This window comes from Natator depressus, chromosome 13 (genome assembly GCF_965152275.1).
Source record: "Natator depressus isolate rNatDep1 chromosome 13, rNatDep2.hap1, whole genome shotgun sequence".
Lineage (NCBI taxonomy): Eukaryota > Metazoa > Chordata > Testudines > Cheloniidae > Natator > Natator depressus.
This window is the reverse complement of record NC_134246.1, coordinates 5821561-5845467: the sequence shown is the minus strand read 5'-3', so window position 1 is coordinate 5845467 and position 23907 is coordinate 5821561. Positions and strand designations below refer to the sequence as shown.

The window sequence follows — 23907 nt, the reverse complement described above, 5'->3', positions numbered from 1 at the left end:
GTTCCAAAGAGGATGGCTCTAGACTGTTCTCAATGGTAGCAGATGACAGAACGAGGAGTAATGGTCTCAAGTTGCAATGGGGGAGGTTTAGATTGGATATTAGGAAAAACTTTTTCAGTAAGAGGGTGGTGAAACACTGGAATGCGTTACCTAGGGAGGTGGTAGAATCTCCTTCCTTAGAGGTTTTTAAGGTCAGGCTTGACAAAGCCCTGGCTGGGATGATTTAACTGGGAATTGGTCCTGCTTCGAGCAGGGGGTTGGACTAGATGACCTTCTGGGGTCCCTTCCAACCCTGATATTCTATGATTCTATGATACTCCGCGCCAACAGCCAGCCATGCTGAAAGCGGAAACAGCTCCTAAACACAGAGCAATTAGTGTCGCGGCTGACTGAACACTTGAGTGCCGGCACAAAGTGTCCAAGCAGCCCAGGAGAATAATGTTGTCTGTTTACCCACAGAATAAGTACAGCACAGGGTAGCAGCAGAGCATCTTCCCAATCTTTCCCTGCCAGTGGGCTGAATCCTGAGCAGGAGGGATCAGCTCCGGCAGGAAGAAGGCAGGTTGGTCCCTGTGGCTATTCAATCCTTGGCCTCAGTTCAGAGAATGCCAGACAGGCGGCCAGCTAGCAACAACTGTGATGTCATTGCTAGGGAGGTGGACACCTGTCCACTACAGTGGACATTAACAAGTCATTTCATGCAGGCTGCCAGGTAACCACCAGGTAGTAGGGGCAGGGCCTGTCTCGTGCTGTGTTTTGTACAGCCCCTAGTACCATGGGACCCTGACTTTGGCTGGGTCTCTAGGCACAAATGTAACAACGTGTTTGGAACTGGAATGACTTCAGCAGCTAATTTCAGAGTGAAACCCCCTGCATTTCCAAACTCTGCTGCTGTTTAAAACCTCAACCTACCCCATTTCAGCCAGACAGCTATTTGGCTGACTGTACTGAGCCAGTCCTTTGCCTCGATCAAAGCAAAATAACCCCCTCTGTAAATGCAAACCGTACATGACACCAATGTATCCGTGTTCCTGTTGCCCCATTGTTTAGTGCACAAAAATCTGTGGAGAGATTAAAAATCAATTAGAAGCAGAAATATCTGATTCCTGCCACAGGCCTCCCTAATGCACAGAGGGGCCTGACCCCAACTCTCACACTTCCAATGCGCCCTGGAACATACTCAAAAGTGAGGTTATTTGCAGACAATTTATAAAGTACAGCGTAATCTGCTGAGCAGCCAATGCTGATCCAAGCACATTAGAGACAGGGAATAAAAATAACTACAGTTCTATTGGTCCTTAGTTGGTTACACATTGCAATATCCCCTGAAAACACAAATTGGATGGAGCAAGGCCAGGATTCTTGGATCTGAAATTAACAAAACCAAACCAAAAGATACAGCCGTTTCTAAGCAGGGCAGTGCGCTGCAAGGCAGTGGACCTCCTAACCAGGGAGGGAGTCCATCCATGTAGAGCAGCTTGCAAGATCCGGGCCATTGATGGTTTGCCAAGATGGGACCTAAAGGATCAATCCTGTTCCCCACTGAAGTCAGTGACAAAACTCCCAAACTCCCACCAATTTCCATGGGGGCAGGAATCTTGTACGAACAAGCTGAAACTAAAGTTTGCAGACAAGCATATGTAAGTAAATGTTCTAGAGGAGATAGGATTGGATAAAAGGAAAATAGTTAACTGTGTGTGCCTCAGTGACCCCCTGTGGGAAAGGAAATGAAATAAAAAGTATCAGAAAGTTTATTTGTTTGATATCTTATTAAGAAAGGGCCAGATCATAAATGGTGCTATGCCAGTTTCCACCAGCTGAGGATCTGGCCCCAAATATCTAAATTGTATCCTCAGTGACATAGGTCCTATTCCTACAAAATTTCTTTGGGGGTTTTGGGTGCACAAGGACCAATCAATCAGGCCCATAACTGTTAACAAGAATATTAAAAATCAAATTTCTTTTATGCTTTGCATCTGAAATTTTGTTGAGCACATTTGCTGAGCACAACTGAAAAGTTACTTTAAATTATTCATTTCTTTCTATTTTGTAGAATTTACAATATTATTGCTATTCGATGATGGGAAAATAGTGAATTTGGATTTAACGTGGTTACTTCTCTCTTCCCATTTGGCAAGCCATGGGCTACACTCAATATTACTTGCCTTTTTTATTCTTTTTTTCCCTCTCTCCTTTATAGTAAATAAGCTGTGGGCACATTGGAGGGCGGAAAATCAATTTAAAATAATGGTATAAAAAGCATCACCCCAGAACAGCCTCAATTGTTGTACATACTTGTAAGAAAGTTGGAGAAGTTACAACTGCATTTAAAAGTTATTTCAATGTACCGTCAGAAATTCCTTCTTGCTGATAAAATGGTCTGGAATGGAGAGTTTCCAAACAAGAAAAAGAAACAAACATTCTGGGGATTGAGTTAATCAGCTCTCAGTAGACCAACGTTCTTTGGTTATAGGAATAGTACTATGTAGTACCTCAAATGGCTAGACAATTCAAGACATAACCCTCTGGTTCCTCTAACCCATCCCCCAAACACCTTTTATTCTGAAATCCAAAGGCCTATTTTAAAGCAGTAGAGTCTATGCCCTTCACAAACACCTGCTACTGTACAAATAATGTTGTCACATGTTCCCAAAGCTCTGTAATACAGAGTGCCCACGGTGTGAACTCTGGGGAGAGCATACATAAACTGGGTGGGTGGCTTGGAATGCTCAGCACTGGTCTGGGGCCAGAAGGCTTTTGGACTGGGGGCCCCACATCCCAAGGAGGAGAGCCAGACAGAAAGTTTACACCCCAGGAATGTGCCAATTATCTTGATAACACAGGGATCTGAAGGTTGAGCCCAATACAACCGTCTGGTGATCATCCTCTAAAGGAGACTCAGCCAGGGCTGTAGCAAACACATTTCACCAAAACAGGATTGAGAGGAGCAAAAGCAGGGAAGTTAACCTCTCATATGTGCAAATACAGACTTTCCATCAGGCGTCCAAAACACTTTGGACTTATTAGTCTCCACACCACCTATTGTGACCTCACGCTGTGGTAGATCTCCGGCTGACTTCAGTGAATTCCCATCTAAACAACTCCTGATTAATTGCCCTTATTTTGTGGAAGAGAAGAAGAATTAAGTTTCCTCTCCCCTCCTCCCCCAGGAATAAAGCTGCATTGGCAATGACATTCCATTGACGTAAAATTTTCCTCCCAACCTTGCAACTCCGTAATGGGAAATAGGTAAACATAACCCGAGCCATCTCGCGTCCCACAGGGGAACGGGGTAAGTGTAAGTGACAGGACCAACCATGCTGGAGCATTTGACACACATCATGGTTTGGATTCTTGTTGAGAGCTCCAGAGAATTAAGCTCTGATATGAATTAGGAGAGCAGTGATAGGGAGCTCGCCAGGTGTAACTTTAGACAGCTGAGCAAGGAAGAAGTGGCACATGCCTGCTAGCTGGAATTTATGTGTGGGGAGTGGTGTGTCTGGCACATCACGTTTAGTTAATTTAATGGACCAGAAGCCTAACAGCAAAGGTTAGCTAGATGGCCAGGGAACTGGGAACATAGAGGAAGCTAGTCAAAGGCACAAAGCCACCCAATTTTCATTGACAAGTCAATAGGAATTGGGCACTTAACTCCCATCTCGGCCTTTGGAACCTCCCCACCCTAATGTCTATACATGCGGGCTCCAATCCTGCATGTGACTTTAGCCCCAGTTTCACAAAGCACAGAACTTGCTTAATGTTAGACATATGCTTATGTCCCATCGACTTCAATGGGATTTAAATACGTGCTTAACTTTAAGCTAATGCCTAGGTGCTTTGCTCACTCGTGGCCTATACGCAGGAAGACTTTAAGAGGTTCCACATGGGTGAAAGGGTCCATTTGGATGGAGTCACTTCCAGGAGTGGGGCCAGATTATATGCTCTTTGGGGCTGGAACAGTGTCTGCTTCTGAGTTTTTATGCAGAATCAAGCGTACTGTTGACATTCAAAGGCTGATTATGGACATGCCAGCTGTGGTGCCAGTTAGGGATGCCCCGAGTTCAGCCCTTAAAACAGGGATTCAAATGCTGTGTTACATATGAAGAATAAAGCACGTTCTCCCCAAAAGGTATAGGTATGAAATGACATACTGTATCTTACATGTATATAAGCATATCAGCTCTCATTAGAGCAGCAATCTTTCTTGATGAAATGTACAAGTGGGTTTTAAATTTGTCAACATAGACGCAAACACTAGATGTTGCTCACTTTGGAAACGCAGCCATCTCTGGAGCGAAAGGAAACTAACTACCATGATCAGCTTGCAACAGTTTGGAGCAGAAAGCGCAGAAGCCGCACATGTGCAACTGAAAAAGCAAAGGGGCTGAGTCAGGCAGAGAATGATCCTCCTCGGGAGAATTAATCCATGATCCAAGGTGAACCTCTCTGCAACGCAAGCTCTTACAACCTGCTCTAACGAGCACAAGTCTTCAGTTTTGCATTGCATCCAGCAGGTGGCAGAGCCCTGTGACACTATGCTGGGACACTGGCCGAGGGTCACCACCTTCCGCAAAGTGGGGAATATTTTTATTTACCTGTTCGAAAACCTGGCAAAAAGCAAAAGTTTGCCATTTGCCGGGAGGTGTTTGCCCACTTCTCATTCCGATCTATGCATCTACCCTAGGATTCTCTGGAGTACCCATGACCATAGCTTCTAAGCACTGACTACATACCCAATGTTCCTTTTGTTAGCAAACTCCCAGTCCTTACAGGGTGTGCTGTCACTGCACAGTTAATCCAGGCTCTTACTTGGGTGTTGCCTCTAACTCCCCCCACTCCCATCCACACACAAAACCCCTCACCCATGTTTGGAGGTGCTTTCAATGTGGGCTAGCTGGCCCGGCCATGCTGAGGGTTAGACCCCAGAGCCACTTTCACTGTGGCTGGTAACCCACCTACTTCCCAGTGAGGATGCAGGCTAAACCTCTCAAGTGCTGATTGTCCTCCAGTGCCTTCCCGCCATTCCCTATGTGCCTAGAAAAACAGACAAGTTCTCACACAATTCACTGGGAAAGAGTCAGAGCGGCTCAGTTGTCTTGCAATGCACAGAACCCTGGGATATGCCCCCAGACATCTCAGCAACACACACGAGTGAGCGCAGCACCACTGAGGACAAAATAACTTGGGTAGGGGCTTTTCTCACACCCGAGCTAGGCTAACCCAGGTGCTCAGACCTGGTGCTGATCACCTGGGCTAACGCTGAAGTAAAGACGTACCCACGGGCACGGTCTGTGGGAATTGCAGCAACCTCTCACATTCAGCTCTCTGTTGCATCGTCTTCAGCTTCCTTGTTATTCCAGCTCAAGGCCCAGCTGTCAATGCACCTTAGTCATGAGCTGCAAACGTGGCAATGATTCTGAGGCTGACCAGCTGTGACTATTATATCCAGCAGGTCTGTGAGGCCTGGACTTAGGGTGCAGGGCTTTTCCAGGTGCCTTTTTGCAGAGGCAGACTGAGCAGGCCTGAGAGTGCAGGGGGTCCTGAATGAATGGCTGCCCGGCATCTGTCTAGCAGCTGCAGCTGCCTTGGCCAAGGGGAGGAGCTGCAGTTGTGTGTCGGCCGCACCCAGCAGAGGAGCAGTGTGCCAGCTGGCTGGGGCATGTGGGTGAAGCGAGTGGGAGGACGGGAGGCTGAGGGCATGGCAGAGCAGCAGAACCAGCACAGCAGAACGGGGTCTGCACCCCAATCCTTTGATTTCCGAGTCATCCTGGATGTGGCACGTAGTGGCTTGTCGAGGCGGGAGGGTTAAGGATATAAGGGAGGGGTGGCACGAACACTTCTAGAGCCTAAGAGCTAAGGTGGGATCAAACGCATTAACTTTGAACCTAACCGCAGTGCAGTCCCGGATCTTCTGCGGTGAAAGGCTAGTGTAGGTGAGGGGTTGTGCCAACTTCCTGATACTGGCACTGGTTACGGAAAGGGGCATGGGGAGGAGGGAAGGGGAGACCCTCAAGACTCATTGTGCTATGTTAGGGAGAACTCCGTCCACAAGCTCATCACCGCAAGGCAGAATGGCTCTGTATTGACCCAAGTTCATTAACGATCAGCATGGGCCATGCAACAGGGACCAGAAGAGCCGGGGCTGGAAGAGTTCCAGCTAGCCAACAGGACCTAAAAGCTTACCAAGGTGGAAAACTTAGGATAATCTTTCATTGCCGCTGCAGGACCCTACCGAGAACACTAGACAGGGTCTCTAGGAGCATATTATGCTTGCAGCCTTTCAATAGTCTAACTTGGATTTGTTTCTTTTAAAGCACTGCAGTTTATCAAACCTCCTGCTTCAGGGAAAGAAAGCAAGGGGCTGGAGCCAGCAGGGAAATCTTACTCCGGCCCAGGCTGTTTAGAAGCCCCAAAAGATCCTCAATATGTTTGCAGTGTGCTCCTTTCGTGGCAGTTTCAAAGCCCACCTCCTTGTCTCACTCCCTGTTAGATTCTGAGTACAAAGGTTTCCTTAGCAGGGAGGGTTTACAAACGTCAGCTCCGATATTCCACAGCCGCCCTGCCTGGAAAGAAACGTAAAGCGGAGACTTCACCACACAATCTGCTGCCCTTCCTCTGCCAGCCTACAGGAAGGCCATTTTTATGTATTTATTTATTTAACAGTGGGGAAGCAGGATTTAATTCTCCAGCTCACATAGCCTCTGGGCCTTGCACTGCATGCTCAGGACTCCTCCACATGGACCCTGACCCATCCTCAAACCCTTGAGAATGTTTGCATCAAGAACATTAGCAAGAAACAAAAATCCAGAACAAATCTCACAGGGGATGGGTTTTTTTAAAAAAAGTCATTTTCTTTGTGACTTCAAAACCCATAAAGATGCATGGGGCAAAAATTTGCCCTGTAACAAGCCATCAGCAAATTCCACATCTTCTTTCAGTTTTGCTGCAGGAAACAGACTAAATAAATGACAAACACCCAAACTGTGTAGGGCTGTTGGCTCCTGGTCTCCCATTCTCTGTGGCAAGTTGCAACCTGACCACCACCACAGGACGTTACAATTAGAACTATGCAAATATCTGAGATTGTCCTCTTCACCGGCAATTCTGAAAAAAATCGAAAAGGAAATCCATTCTTTTTCATTTCAGGTTGAACAAAACATTTCAATTCAACAAAAATGGAAATGGTTTGTTTTGATTACAACCATTTTTAAATGGTTTTGATTTTTTAAAAATAGGATTGAAGCAAAACGACGTGTTGAAACAATCTGAAAAATCAAAACAGTTTGTTTCAAAAACGTCAACACGTTTCAATTCTTTTTTGAATTTGTTTCACATTTTTTCCCAGCTGAACAGTCCAGTGAAACTGACACAAATATGGGAAACATTTGTGTGTCACCAAATCTGCAGTTTTTACTCAAAAAAAAAAAAGTTTTGTATGAAAAATTGCACCCAGGTCTAGTTTAATGTCAACCCCAAAAGATTCTCTCTCTGCTTTACTGTCAGGCTAGTCCTATAGCAGGATAGGTTACAGTCTGGTGAAATATCAGACCTGTGCATACCAATCTGGAATGGTGGCAATCCCAAATGCTTTAGTGTCATGAAGGGGCAGGAACAGGAGCTAGTCACCCAACTCCCATTGGCTTTCAAAGGGAATTAGGCACCTAATTGCCCTTTGTAAGCCTCCACCAGAATTCTTATCCTGTAGTTCCCGGCCACAATAGCTGAATCAACAACGTAATTACAACACCTTGATTTTACTGCATGTGTGCCATTCTTCCTGCCTAAAGCCCGAGCACAGAACTTCAACTGGTTTTAAGCATGTGCTTAAATGCTTTCCTGAAAACCTCCTGTCAAATGTTGCTGTATATTTTTAAGACACACTTTTGTAAGGGTGCCTAGGTAACACAGAGCTCTGATCTACTAAACTCCCACCCCGACTTTGTTTGTTTCTTTGTTTCAAGAAGTCTGTTTCCACTAATTTATATAAACCTGGGAAATTCCATTGCAGCCAGAGGAAGGCACGGCTGTTGCAGCGTGATGGGGAAAACGGCCATACAGTGGGTTTTATGGTCAAAGGCCGTTGTCAGTCCGCAAAGTCAGTCACTCCTCTGCACCATCCACATGGGATGCCAGCGGACTCTGAACCTCGGATTGGCAACACCAAAAGTAGGGGTCTCTGCCACTTGAACTAAAGTAGTAACACCTGTCTTTGGTAGCAATACTACCCTTAAACCTCTCAGGTGGACCAGCCACTAGAGGGAGACACGACACACACTATGCTCCTCTGTTGTGTGCATAACCTGAAAACCAGCTGTTGGATTCAAGAAATATTTATCCCAGCCTGCACTTCAGCGAAGAGAAATGAAGGCCCTTTTTAGCTTGCAACTTGTTCCAAGCAATTGGGCAGACAGAGGAAGACCCTGGAAGCAGCTGAAACATGGATGGGCCCCTTCCTCCGTAAGTTGTTGGATCTGTTGCTAGCCTGGGTTTATTTTTCCCATCTGAACGCTTTCCCCCTTAGTGCTACCTGGATGCTGGTGAAGGTGCTGGTCAGCTACTCTCCACTCAGTCTGGTTAGTCATTTTCTGCTGCTTCAGATGGCTACAGTGTGTTTTCTAGTGGGCGAAATTTGCAAGTCCATTCCTCTGTTTGATAGCAAACAGTGAGCTGTAAGGTTGTCCCAGAGAGAAACTCGCATGTGCAGTTCCAGGGCTTGCTCATATTTCTTTTGGCTACAGTAGCTTTTCCCAACTCTGGCAATCAGTTACATTGGCACCCCAATGCAAAAGTGTGTGTGTACACCTATCCGTACATGCACACAGAGTCGTGCTGCCTAGAGGGCAGAGAAATCATTATCTTCTTTCCCTAAGCCAAGGAAAATTCATTTGGGAGACTACCTAGCAGCACTTTCACTTAATGCCTGATATTTTATCACTAACGTGATTCTAAAAAGTTTGCCCCGCTGAGCAACCTTTTATCAGTAGGAGGTAGCTGAGAGGCTGCTACCAATCAAAAAGATAAGAGGGCCAGTTCAGCCATCCTAGCCCTCTCCATCTGGGCTGGACCACATGTCCTCATTTATCGGCGCCTGAAGGAGAACCCAAGGAATCAGGGACTGGAACAGCAGAATTCTTGTACATTTCACTGCCCTGTCTAGTCACAAGTAGCTGGTCAGGCAGGTAGAGCAGATCTGCACGCAAGCCTACCAAAGTAAAGAGGAGGTGTGTTTTCCAATTTTAGGCCTGCCAGCCTGCAGATTGACCCTCTGAAAGTAGCTTGGCTGTCTCATTTTGCTTCCTGCCAAACATCTGTCCACATCGCAAAACCATGACCTAATTTGGAATGAATTTTTTTCTTTACTCGGGACAGCTCCAGGGCTGGAAGAGCAGGCAGCTCATCGCACCTAGATTGAGGTGTATTGGCAGGATTGTGTGGAAAAAGTCTGCATGGCTTTGTGATAAGATGCACACCTGTCTGTCTAAGGTGTCTCTGTCTCTATCTAGGCATTCATTCCACCCTCCTTGCCCTATCTGAGCCCCTTGCAAAATGACATGAATTCACCAAGTAGATCTATGTTGGCCTTTTCTCCCGATTGCTCGTGGTACTTACATATCCCATGGTGCTATTTGCAAGATTAGGAATATCGGTCCTGGTGTTCTAGACAAGTAATAGCTTCAGCAATTACATTTTACCTACCTTAATTTACCAGTCACTTTAATTGGATAGGTATTCCCTCTTTGTTTCCTGTCCTTTTCATTGCTGCATTTTATTGCTGGCCTAGTATCACAGCTGCCCTACATCAGCACAGATGTAGCTGAATTTCAGCAGTACAGAAAGTGCACTGATTATTGCATGGGATCCACAAGCACATTGTATCTGACCTTCTGAAAGGTGCTATATAAAAATCAATACATCATCCTAATAGCGCCTGCCCACACGTTGCCTGATTTCTAGCTAGAATTATGAGTCCCTCGCTTCCAGGAGGATTAAATTCAGCTGCAATTTAATTTTAAAACTGTGAAAGGGAGGGAAGCGAGAGAATGACCCACAGCCATGCCTGGGGGGGTTGAAGTTTTAGTTGGCCTGGGAGCAGAGCAGACAAAGTTCCTGGAACGTATGATGTGCTGGAGCTAGATGGGCATGTACAGCACATGGCCTATTCCACCGCTGAAGGGTGGCACACAGCTCTGTTGCCCAACCCATCAGGACAAGTTATTGTGGTAATATCGCATGTCACCATAAAGCCTCCTGTGACCACTGCTTAATACTTTAATTATAATTTTCCACTGCCACCTTGTCCTTCCCACATCTGTTTGCTGTAACCAGCTGCTGTCTTTTGCCAGACTATAAGCTCTTTGGACCAGAGACTGCCATTTCATTAGGTAACTCTACAATGTGGGCCCCAGACATTAATTGGAATTCTAGATGCTCCAAAGAATAATAGTACAGCATTGAGAGCTATTGTGGGTAGCTCACAAGTAGTGTCATGTGATGGGTGTGAAATTAACCGGTGCCCATTACAGGTTGTCAAGGTTCCTCCCCCACTCTGAACTCTAGGGTACAGATGTGGGGACCTGCATGAAAACCTCCTAAGCTTACTTTTACCAGCTGAGGTTAAAACTTCCCCAAGGTACAAATTAATTTTATCCTTTGTCCTTGGGATAACCACTGCCACCACCAAACTCTAACTGGGTTTACTGGGAAACGTAGTTTGGACATGTCTTTCCCCCCAAAATCCTCCCAACCTTTGCACCCCACTTCCTGGGAAAGGTTTGGTAAAAATCCTCACCAATTTGCATAGGTGACCACAGACCCAAACCCTTGGATCTGAGAACAATGAAAAAGCATTCAGTTTTCTTACAAGAAGACTTTTAATAGAAATAGAAGTAAATAGGAGTAAAGGAATCACCCCTGTAAAATCAGGATGGTAGGTACCTTACAGGGTAATTAGATTCAAAACATAGAGAATCCCTCTAGGCAAAACCTTAAGTTACAAAAAAGATAGACAGAAATAGTCATTCTATTCAGCACAATTCTTTTCTCAGCCATTTAAAGAAATCATAATCTAATGCATACCTAGCTAGATTACTTACTAAAAGTTCTAAGGCTCCATTCCTGTTCTATCCCCGGCAAAAGCAGCATACCGACAGACACAGACCCTTTGTTTCTCTCCCTCCTCCCAGCTTTTGAAAGTATCTTGTCTCCTCATTGGTCATTTTGGTCAGGTGCCAGTCAGGTTACCTTTAGCTTCTTAACCCTTTACAGGTGAGAGGATTTTTCCTCTGGCCAGGAGGGATTTTAAAGGGGTTTACCCTTCCCTTTATATTTATGACACAGGTCCTCAAGCACAGGGCTGGATTACCACTATTCTCCACGAAGCACTGAAATCTGGCACACTGGTAGAGCGGAATAGAAGAAGCTTCCACAGTACCTAGGCTGGCTCCAAGCAATGCGGGCTCTTCTTGGTAAGACCAAGGACTGGAACAGCACAGGGCAGAACTCAGGACAACCGAGCTCTGCGTAAGGTGGGACGTGACCTTGCACTGTGTTTGGCTCTGGCTATCAGAGCTCACTTCCTCCAACCCTGTCATTCGCACAATTGATCCACCCATCCAGGGCTAGTAAGAGCCCAGAAACCTGAGCCAGCTACTCAGGTCCAGTTCCCATTAGGAACAGGCCTGGGTACAATAGCTACATGGTACCAGCATAGCCTCTTCCCTAGCACTGTTCATTCAGAGATACTGCTTATACATTGCGCTCTCTCCACCCACCCACAATATATGGATACTCTAGGAGCCTGTTCCAAGCCCACTTCAGTGAACAGGAGTCTATCCATTGACTTTACTGGCCTTTGGACAAAGTCCTAGGATATATAAATATTTAATTATTGCATCATGTTAATTCCAAACATCCTAGCTCCCAATGCTCCTCAAAGGGAGGAAGCATGTGGCAGATTGCTCTATTTTTCTGATCGAGGCAAACACATGATATGTAACACTGTCTTATCTTGCCAGGATCTCCCTCATCCTATGTACAGCAGGCTTCTTGGCTGGGCTAGATAACCGAAGATCTTATATTAAAGTATAAACAAGATGACTCAATTAAGCGAAAGCAGCCTCTAGACAATACTTTGCACTGAGTGAAATTGAACTGGAACAAGAACGAACAACTTCTCTTGCTTAGCACAGAGCGCTTAGCACACAGGAATAAAAAAAATTACACTCTCTCGTTATTTTGTATTTGTATTACAGCGGTGCCTACAGAGTCCAACCAAGACTGGGGCCCCATTGTGCTGGCTGCAGTGCAGATGCAGTCCCTGGCCCCAAAAGTTTACCATCTGTATAGATAAGACAACGGGCTGGAGAAAGGAATCAGATTATCCCCCTTTTACAAGGTAAGGATTGAGGCAGAGTGAGATTAATAGTGAAATCTTGGCTCCATTGAAGTCAATGTCACCCCAAGTGAACTGAGCTCAGTGGTCCAGTGGCTAGGAGATTGGACTGGGAGTCAGGAAAGTTGGGCTGTATTCCTGATTCTGCTAATGACCTGCCTTGTGGCCCTTGGTGAAATCTCGGTGTCTCTTCCCATTCCTTGTCTGTATAGACTTAGCTCTTTGGGGACAGGGACTGTCTCTCAGTGCGTGTTTACACAGTACAATGCACATGGGGGCCCCCGCTACCAGACTGAGTCCCAGTCCAGTAACGTAACAATTTATTTACAGTAAAGATGGGAGGAAAGCCCTAACCATCAGTCCAAATTTTGGAGGAAGTTCGAAGGGGCTGTTTGAATCCAGGGCTTTTGGTTTGGCTCATTAGAGAGTTAAAGTTAGGCTGGAAAACCTGGACCCTGATCCAAATTTTGTCCAAGTGCTGGGATCCCAGGTTTTTGGTCCGGCCTATGTCTTCTAAGTAATATACACAAGGCCTACTCAAATCAAAATCCGCCATTTCCACCTCAGGGGGAAATGATAGCCAGACACTGTTCTTTGCATTACAGCAATGAGAGCTTGTATTAAACAACTCAGCAATTTTTATTTAAAAACTTTCCATAACATGCCAGCAAGCGAACCCAGGGCCCGCTGTAAGGTGCAGGCTGCAGCTCATCCTCTGCAGTGCGGTCATCTCACCTTCCAAGGTGGAGGGTGACCATTGGTGCCTGCAGCCATATCCCACGTCCTTATACAACCACACACACACACTCCTGCTGCCACCCTGCCTGCCTCCCCTGGCCTGAAATCCTCTCAGGATCCTCCCAGTGGTATGTGTTACTCTCTGTGGGAGGAGGGGTCGGATGAAGGATTTGAGGACTTGTTTCTAGCCAAGACTGCCCACACTAAAAGCTTCCTAGCACTTGTAGGGCACTTCACATTTACGAATCCTCCACAACACAGTGAGCGGTACTTAAATGGCAATTCCTGTCCCCACTTTGCAGATGAGGAAACTAAGGCAGAGAGGTTAAGGGAATTTCCAAAGGCCACTACAATCAGAAATACATTTCCTTCATGGGTTCCAGATTATTTATACAACCATGAGAATAGAAACTTTAAAAAAAAAAAAAAGCCGAGATTCATAGAATCGTAGAAATGAGAGACCTGGATTCTCAGGCAATAATCCCTTGAATCTACAAGATGGGGCTGTAGGAAAGATGCAAGTACCAGTTGCGAGACTCACAATAAAATCATGAGAGTTGGTTGATGCCCGTAATCCGAGGCTGGCTGAAAACCTCTTTCCTTTCCACCTGGTTTGCTCCTGCTCAGAACCTCTAGAGGAAGGTTTCTGCAGAATGCATGTGGTTTGGCCAGCTGGCTCCAGTGAAAGAGGAACAAATCAAGGGAAACCCTGGTTTTTTAGGTAATCAAAATTGAAGTGGTTCTTTCTGATAAAGACACCAGACACTAAGAACACAGGCAGCCGCCACTCACAAACTAGACTGAAATCCTTATCACATGGGTCTTCCTGCCACAATCCTTTCACTACCCTGTTCTCTAGACTGGAGACTTTAGGCTTCTCAAGAGCCAGACTGGGAATCTGACTGAGGTTCTCTTTTTAAGTTTAGGTCCAAGAACACAAAAACCTGGCCACAAAGTCATTCCGAAAAAACGCACTTGGAGTGTTCCTCCTGGTATTCGTTACCACTACAACAAAGGCTTCTATAATTTCCTTTAATTCAAGTATGGGGGGGAAGTTGTTCGCGGATGGTTCAGTAGCAAATCTTGCTGCAGGCTGTAATAAACCGATGGGCATTGTCAGAGGCCAAAGAATATGGAGTCCCCGTTCCTGAATGTTATAAATTAGCAAGCCCCAGAATGATGCTGCAAGTACAAAAGGTCAAATATTAATAGGAACCAGAGATCTCTCCCATGCAAAACATGCACTGTTACAATAAAGGCCCCCCCCAAACCAAATTAAGATCAGTCCTACCCAGTGGAACAAGTAGCAAGGTCTATCCTGGCTCAGAGGTAAGAATACAGTGAAGGGATTGTGGTCTGCTTGAATTCCCACCGACACAGGAGCAGCAAAGGGGAACGCTAGAGTTGGAGTGAGCACCAGCAGCTCGGCAGAACGCATTTTGGTGCAGCTAGTGAAGGCAAAGAGTATGTAGACATTGCTTTTTCATCTCACACCACGGTTACAGACTATCACACAGAGGAACGGGAGGGTGACCACCCAAGAGTGGTGTGTGCACAGGGTGTCCTGGTCATCAGCTGTGTGGCTGAGGCAGGCAAGGGGGGAAAAAGATAGCTTTAAGCCACTGCTCTGTTTATCTGCTCCTGGGTCAGCCAAGGCCAAAACTGTCCTTAGGGGCTTCTCTAAGCTCTACTGGCCGTACATGTCCTAGGCAGCTGGCAGGATGCCCCATGAGCAAAGAGTTTCACTGCTCAAATGGAAGTCATTAAATTCCAGGTTTCACTGAAAACGGTAAGAAACATTGCCTAGGTTGGACTGGGGGCAAAATTTTATGCAGAGAATTTAGTTGCATCCCACAGCTCCTGGCACAGCTGAACAAACCCGCAGGACGGATATTCGCTAAGCCATTAGAGGGAGCGGCCAATGCATTCATATAGCAGTTAGACTTATGGCACATACTCGTTATCCAACCCAAACATCTTTAGTCCATTATATGCCTAAGCTCCTGCAACCCAGAGAATGGTGCTTGTCACATTTGCAGTGAACTACCCATTTGGTTCCCGTAATGATCAGTGCAGACAGCACCTCCACCAACAGGTGGACCTGCATCTTTATTTTCATGCTAAGTTATCTTGGTTTTGATATTATGTTGCTGTCTTGGTTCATGGGGGCGAGGAGGAAATTAAGTCGTGACTGCACATGCTGGAGTTGTTACTTGCAGTGTTCGAATAAATCCTTTAATTTCTATAAGCGAGTGTTACCTTGCAAAACCAAGAAGGTCTCATGTTTCTGATTCCTTCCATTCTCTGTACCACGACCACACTACAATTTGGCGCCTTTTAAGATGGGGACAACTTACAGTGTGTTGAGGTTCTTCAGTCTCCTGAAGGCTCCAGGTTGAATCTCTTTGATGCGATTGAAGCGTAAATCCCTGAAAGTGAGAGAATATCAGTCAGCGTACATCTGAGAGCAAGATTATCCATTAGCAACAAACATCATTAGCTGTCCTGGTGCTTTAGACCTCAGCATGTCAGGCCTAAAGGAACTTGAGAAACTACATCAGATGAAGAATCCATTCTGGGATGATAGAGTGGCTACCACTGTTTGCTGAGGCAATCTGAGCCGCCCTAGATTTATGAGCTCCACTTTCATTTCTTAAGAATCTGATAGATAGAGGCCACATTTTGAAAGGAGTCAAGTGATCAGTTGCACTAGTTTGTAACACACTATTGCTCTGATTGCTAGTGGTTAATGTTCTGTGATTAGCTGTGCAATTACCTAACTTGCATGCACAAAATGCGGTAACTGCACATGCAACTTGGGCAAACCTAACTAAAGTATAAACTTTGCCCCTAGTTGCCAGAATGCAGGTGGGTCTGTATTTTTATGGACTCATAACAAGGATTTGGTATTTCCAAATGGGCACTGAGGCCAAGGTTCCAGCTGCAGTTGCATAGAGGAGCACACATGAAACCCCACATTTGCAGGCACTGTCTTTGCAAACACATTGCCTGACATGGAGCTGCACATAGAATCATAGAATATCAGGGTTGGATGGGACGTCAGGAGGTCATCTAGTCCAACCCCCTGCTCAAAGCAGGACCAATCCCCAATTAAATCATCCCAGCCAGGGCTTTGTCAAGCCTGACCTTAAAAACTTCTAAGGAAGGAGATTCTACCACCTCCCTAGGTAACGCATTCCAGTGTTTCACCACCCTCCTAGTGAAAAAGTTTTTCCTAATATCCAACCTAAACCTCCCCCACTGCAACTTGAGACCATTACTCCTTGTCCTGTCATCTTCTACCACTGAGAATAGTCTAGAACCATCCTCTCTGGAACCACCTCTCAGGTAGTTGAAAGCAGCTATCAAATCCCCCCTCATTCTTCTCTTCTGCAGACTAAACAATCCCAGTTCCCTCAGCCTCTCCTCATAAGTCATGTGTTCCAGACCCCTAATCATTTTTGTTGCCCTTTGCTGGACTCTCTCCAATTTATCCACATCCTTCTTGTAGTGTGGGGCCCAAAACTGGACACAGTACTCCAGATGAGGCCTCACCAATGTCGAATAGAGGGGAACGATCACGTCCCTCGATCTGCTTGCTATGCCCCTACTTATACATCCCCAAATGCCATTGGCCTTCTTGGCAACAAGGGCACACTGCTGACTCATATCCAGCTTCTCGTCCACTGTAACCCCTAGGTCCTTTTCCGCAGAACTGCTGCCTAGCCATTCGGTCCCTAGTCTGTAGCTGTGCATTGGGTTCTTCCGTCCTAAGTGCAGGACCCTGCATTTATCCTTATTGAACCTCATCAGGTTTCTTTTGGCCCAATCCTCCAATTTGTCCAGGTCCCTCTGTATCCTATCTCTGCCCTCCAACGTATCTACCACTCCTCCCAGTTTAGTATCATCCGCAAATTTGCTAAGAGTGCAATCCACACCATCCTCCAGATCATTTATGAAGATATTGAACAAAACCGGCCCCAGGACCGACCCCTGGGGCACTCCACTTGACACCGGCTGCCAACTAGACATGGAGCCATTGATCACTACCCGTTGAGCCCGACAATCTAGCCAACTTTCTACCCACCTTATAGTACATTCATCCAGCCCATACTTCTTTAACTTGCTGACAAGAATACTGTGGGAGACAGTGTCAAAAGCTTTGCTAAAGTCAAGAAACAATACATCCACTGCTTTCCCTTCATCCACAGAATCAGTAATCTCATCATAGAAGGCGATTAGATTAGTCAGGCATGACCTTCCCTTGGTGAATCCATGCTGACTGTTCCTGATCACTTTCCTCTCGTGTAAGTGCTTCCGGATTGATTCCTTGAGGACCTGCTCCATGATTTTTCCGGGGACTGAGGTGAGGCTGACTGGCCTGTAGTTCCCAGGATCCTTCTTCTTCCCTTTTTTAAAGATTGGCACTACATTAGCCTTTTTCCAGTCATCCGGGACTTCCCCCGTTCGCCACGAGTTTTCAAAGATAATGGCCAATGGCTCTGCAATCACATCCGCCAATTCCTTTAGCACTCTCGGATGCAACTCGTCCGGCCCCATGGACTTGTGCACGTCCAGCTTTTCTAAATAGTCCCTAACCACCTCTTTCTCCACAGAGGGCTGGCCATCTACTCCCCATGTCGCGATGCCCAGCGCAGCAGTCTGGGAGCTGTCCTTGTTAGTGAAGACAGAGGCAAAAAAAGCATTGAGCACATTAGCTTTTTCCACATCCTCTGTCACTAGGTTGCCTCCCTCATTCAGTAAGGGGCCCACACTTTCCTTGGCTTTCTTCTTGTTGCCAACATACCTGAAGAAACCCTTCTTGTTACTCTTGACATCTCTTGCTAGCTGCAGCTCCAAGTGCGATTTGGCCCTCCTGATTTCATTCCTACATGCCCGAGCAATATTTTTATACTCTTCCCTGGTGCATGCCGGTGTATACAGGCATGCACACAGTTTTGCGGACACTCTTATTAAAGTTCAGGGCCAACATTTTGGCCCTAAAATGGTCAAATCTTGCTGAATAGTCTCATGCAGTCACCGTTTCAAATTAGCTCCAAAATGCTGCAGGGACTCAAAGGCTTCTCCCGTTCTGCATTTTCAGTTAGTTCCATTTCATTTAGAATTAGCAGAGTCCATTGTGGCAAACTTAAAGAGCTCTCTGTGTAACTGCACTGACTTGGACCCTAAAATATTATATTTTGACTGCTTATTGGATAATAAAATAAGAGCTAAGTAAACAAGTAGAAACAATTCTACAGGGAATGTGCATCCATTTGGCGCCTTTGATTGTCCAATGTGCTATGGCAAATTTTGCCTCTACTGCTGTAAAGGGCTGTAGTTAGGGCAGGGAGACTGGGTTGAAATACGTGCATAATCTAGCATTTGCCATAGAAATACCACCACACCTTCCCCAGTGAAGTTCACCCAGGGGAAGCATGAAGAATGGTGCATGATAACAAGGGGATTCGAAATAGGATAGTAACAGTCCACCCTGAGGAATTTTGTTGTAGTGTTTCTGACCCTGTCAGCTGTTAGCGGAATAACCCTTCCCTAAATCAGTATGCTGAATCATTAACAATGGGAGCATGCAAAGCAATCAGTGAGAGCATGCAAAGCAATCAATGGCTTCTGGAATCAGTTTTCATTTGTATTTAGCCAATTTATGCATTGACACATACACATCACTATGTTACCTCGGCAATCAATCAACCGCAAGTCATTTATTGAAAGACTATTGCAATGCCACAGAAATTATTGCTAGCACTGAATTTACTTTAATGTAACATCTTTCACTCACAAGGTGCTTTACACAGCAATGGATTAGATTTTGGTAGTTCTGGGACCATTCACGCCAGAACTGGCTGAGCAGATGTCAGCTGCCCATCTATTATGAACAGAGACATGACAGTAGAGGCTGTTTTACCAACAGAGTTAATGGCTAGGACATGGGGGTTATCCCCTACATTCCTTGGGGAAGGGGTCAATTAGGCACTGCTTTTAAATGAACTTCCTGGTGGTAGAAAGAGGCAGAGTGATGACCCTGGATACTGACTTCTTCCATTAACCCCCAGGACAACAGCAACAGCAATGTGGCTTGCACTGACCTGCCAGTGGGCATTAGTCCTGCCACGAAGGGAAAACAAACTAGGCCAGAGAAAAACGGAGTCTTCACGATTCATTCAGTTCTTGGCTTCTCAGCTCAAGCTGCCACTTGCACACCTCTGATAAATAGCAGCAGTTCATTTTCATCTCTAGAGTTCAGAGTTATTTACAATGGTGGATGGACATTGCTATCCCTGTTTTACAGCTAGGGAAACTGAGGCACAGGGAGGTTAACAGCTGTGTTTTCCAAAATGGCTGCTAATTGTGGGGTGGCCCAATTTGAGATACCTAGGGCCTGACTATCCAAGGGGCTAAGTACCTGTGGACTCCATTGGATTCAAATGCAGTTAAAGTACCATTTCAACAAGACCTACCTGTTGTATAGTCCTTATGCTGCCCCTCTGCACAGGGCTGAACTTTACTCAGCATTGAACATTTATACCAGCTGAGGACCTGTCCCTCTAAGGATACATCTGCACAGTGAAAGCTAAGCACAGGCTAGTCTACCTGAGCAAGCTTGAATCCAGCTAGCTCACACCATGGTATTAGTGAAGACACTGTAGGCCAGGGGTTTCAAAGTCCCAGCCCGTGGGCCATCTGCGGCCCGCAAACATCCCCACTGCAGCCCGCGGAGGAGAGACGCATGCAGACACACTGCCGGCAATGTTGGCTGCAGGTGCCGCCCCCCCCCGGCAGCTCCCATTGGCTGGGGGAGAGGGACAGAGATACCATCACTAGTTGCCTGGCAGAGTCAGCCACGGAGACAGCATCACTTTTTTCCCCACAATGAATATAAACAAGTCAAAATCCCGAACACATCTCTCCGACGCCCACCTCGCTGCAATCCTGAAGGTTTCAACTGCTCAGTCACTGAGGCCAAACATCCACAAACTGACAGAACCGAAGCGTTGCCAGGCGTCTGGCAAACACTCAAAACTCTGACAGGCGAAGAATTGTATAAAGTTGTAAGACAGTTTTATTATGTCTCAGAAATTCGAAATAAAAAATACAATATAAACATTTTCTTTTCTGAACACCATCCTCAGTGACGTTATTGGCCCGCTGGGAGGATTTGAGGACTGTCACCGGCCCTAAGGTAAATTGAGTTTGAGACCCCTGCTGTAGGCGGAACAAGCCCAACATGAACCTTGGGTACATATTTGGCTTGCTAACCTGAACCTGCACTGCAGCTTGGGCTATCTCAACCGGATTCAAGCTAGCTTGAGCAGGCTGTCCTGTGCACAGCTTTTGAGGTAGACACACCCTAAGTATCCAAGGCCTTGCCGAGTTGCACTGGTTTACCGAACAGTGCTAATCTAAACCCATTCAGTAAGACGGGTACATGGATACTCATTTTGGTTTACACCGGGATTAATGTGGTTTAGTTTAAGTCAATTAGGAATCTCTTTATGCCAAACCAGAATAAGGCCCTCACACCAAAATAAGTATCCATGCGGGGGTTTGAACCAGTGTATCTAAATCGGTTTAAGAACAGATTGAGGTTAGGCAGGTGCAACTTTCTTGTGTAGATCAGGCCTGTGAGACAAGGGGAAATATTTTTGGTTAGCAAGTATCAGTAAACCAGATTACACTTAAGGATGAAAATGCAGGAAAAATCGAATAGAGCCAGTGTTGAGAGCCTTGCACTATAGAGCCAGCTGTTGTTCTTTTCTGTATTTACTGCTGGACTGCTTAACTTTAAGGTTACACAGCGAGAGAGAGGAATTCTGGTAACACTTTAATTAAAATCCAGAGCCATTCCTGAGGCCAGTCTTTCCAAATTGCTCAGCACCAGATTTTCTGTGCTCAGCACCCGCAATTGAGGCCAGATTCTCCCAGCAGCTCCCATTGTGACACTTAGGACAAGAATTTCATAACTCAGCAGCCAATATGCGGTGCTCGTTGGAAAATCTGGCCCCGGTCTGTGGAAGTTGGTGTGATGAGATGGCAGCCATTTAAACAGAAGATGGCATTTCAGGCCATAACCACCACACTCAGTTTCACACACAACACAGAATTTTTCTAGGAGCTGGTTCAGTAGTAACTAGAAATGTATTTCACTTCCCTTTCATACCATTAACACTTCGGCTTGCCTTTGTCTTCAGCACCCTAGACTGAAAACATTTGAGATACAGCTAGTGGTGCTAAGGATAATGCAGTCCTCTTGTCTTCATTTGAATAAAGACAATTTGATATTTTTAATTATTTCGTACTTCAGTGATTTATAATGAATCTGCATAAAAGCACGGTGTCTCCACAGCACAATGCACCCTTGAAAGACCCACTCAGCTACTCACCACACGGCTGCAGCGTAGCTCAAACACGGTTAATAGAACAATCTCTAGTACAGAGTTTTTCCTAAGGATGCCATATGCATCATGGCCCAGATTTTCAGCTGGTGCAAATTTGCATTGCTCCATTAACATCAATGGATCACACTGGTTTACACCATCTGAGGATCTGGCTATTTATATTGAACCCTGTTTCCTGGAAATACATTTTTCTAGCATCACAGGAGACACTTGACATTATACAGAGTATTTAAGAGTGGAGGCCAATAGCCAGGAACATTCAGAAGGTTCCAGTAGGGAGAACCCTATATTTTCTAGTGCCTTTTAACTAGCGGATGTGCTAGTTAACTGTGAGGCATGCTACATAGCTATGGCACAAAAACTTCAATTGGGTTTTGGCTTCTGGAAATTAGATCGGGGTCTGACTTGGTTTACAGCATGTCAGACCAAATCAAGTGATACTGCCCCATAATGTTATAAGTAGAGATATGCCTGAGGAATGAAGCATAGACCCAAATTTGAAATTGCCCAGAGCCCATCTGTGCGATCAGATTTGGGGGTTACAGTTCAGGCCTACCTCTAGTGACAGCAGATGAAGAAATTATTTGCATCGCGCCCTGAATTTTATCCACATAAAACACTAATACAGCAAATAATGTATGAGATCTCCCCAATTATTTTAGGGGTGGACAGATGCCACAGAGACAGAATGAGGATAGGCCTATTATGTACAAGGAAAGCAGATGATTCCTCTGCTGGTTTGCAAATTGAGTGCCTCCCTGTTTATTCCAACCTGTGATAGTGTGCGGATTTCCCTTTGCATTGCTCCTTCCATGGCTAAATGCATGAAGACTACGTGAATCATCATTTGGGAACCTGAGGTGGGCTAGTGCATAAAGCCTACTGTTAACCCAACACTTCTGTTGATTGCACCTTTGGCAAGAGAGCCACAATTTCATTGGTGGTGGCTAGAATGGGGAGGAGAAAAGATGTCTGAAGAATAAATATTTGGCCCTGAGACAGATTTTCAAATTGGCAGATTACATGGCCAACTGCTGACCCAAGCAATCCCAGATAATTTGAACTATTAAGTGAGAACAGCAGCAAGGGGCTCTCTTTTGCAGGGAGGAGATTACAATCTGATCCTAATTAAACCAGATTAATTAATTAATCCCTTCTTGGGATTCTTGTCAGCAAGCAGCAGGGCTCCCTCAATGCGTTGGATCTTGCCCATATGTTGACTGTTCAGACATTGCCCAAATCAAATAAAGACAACTCTCCCCTCCTCCTGAGCTCATGAAAACACGCACCGAATCTGATCCAGGAGCAACAAAAGGAAGTTTCAGAAGCACAAAGGTAAATTTATCCCCATCAATGTGTCCAACAAGGAGACAGACTTTCTCAGTCTAAGACAAATTGCTGCAGCATGCCTCTATATTGATTCATTAGTTGCATCTGTTCAGCTTGTTTTGAGCCACAGCCCATAGATCTTTACTCTGCGTATGCGCACACACGCAAATAGAGGCATTTGCTTAGAAAAAGATGATGGGTTCGCTTCACCCACCCACTACTGTAGCACTGCCACCTCTTTGAGGACATGCAGCAGCTGTATAAACAGCACACAGAAATTTGATGCTTCATTTCTGGACAGCAAGAGGAAAGAAGATTCTGCTGGAATTGCAGGGCAGAGGTGGAGTAGTGAGGCAGAATACAAGTACCCAAGTTAGAATTTGGTAACCACTGCCCTTACAAAGAGCATCTTGGGATCTCCGTCACTGGAAGATTTTCCATTTCATTTGAAAGACGCAGAAGTGCTCCCGAAATAGGGAAAAGGGTGATTATTGAAAATCTTTCCTATTTTCCTTTCGATAAACTGAGGTTTTCAGAGAGAATATTCTGACCAACACGAAAGGGTTTAATTCTGAGGGCTATTTACATAGCCTAAATAAAGAGGATGAACTGGAAAGAGATAACACTTGGTACATTACACATATATGTTTAACACAGAGAGGAAGGTTTCAGAGTAACAGCCGTGTTAATCTGTATTCGCAAAAAGAAAAGGAGTACTTGTGGCACCTTAGAGACTAACCAATTTATTTGAGCATAAGCTTTCGTGAGCTACAGCTCACTTCATCGGATGCATACTGTGGAAAGAATAGAAGATCTTTTTATACACACAAAGCATGAAAAAATGGGTGTTTAGCACTACAAAAGGTTTTCTCTCCCCCCACCCCACTCTCATGCTGGTAATAGCTTATCTAAAGTGATCACTCTCCTTACAATGTGTATGATAATCAAATTGGGCCATTTCCAGCTGGAAACACCTCTGTGTTTTAAATCTTATTACCCTGTAAAATTACCTTCCATCCTGATTTTACAGAG

At 45.5% G+C, this 23907-nt stretch overlaps 1 protein-coding gene across 1 annotated transcript in view; it reads right to left on the bottom strand.

Moving 5' to 3' along the window:
• LOC141996992 (peroxidasin homolog) overlaps window positions 1-23907 on the bottom strand; it is a 68304-nt gene that overhangs the window by 39917 nt on the left and 4480 nt on the right. Inside the window, exon 2 of the mRNA XM_074969289.1 lies at window positions 15487-15558. Coding sequence (XP_074825390.1) covers window positions 15487-15558 — 72 coding nt within the window. The remainder of the gene's footprint in view (window positions 1-15486; window positions 15559-23907) is intronic.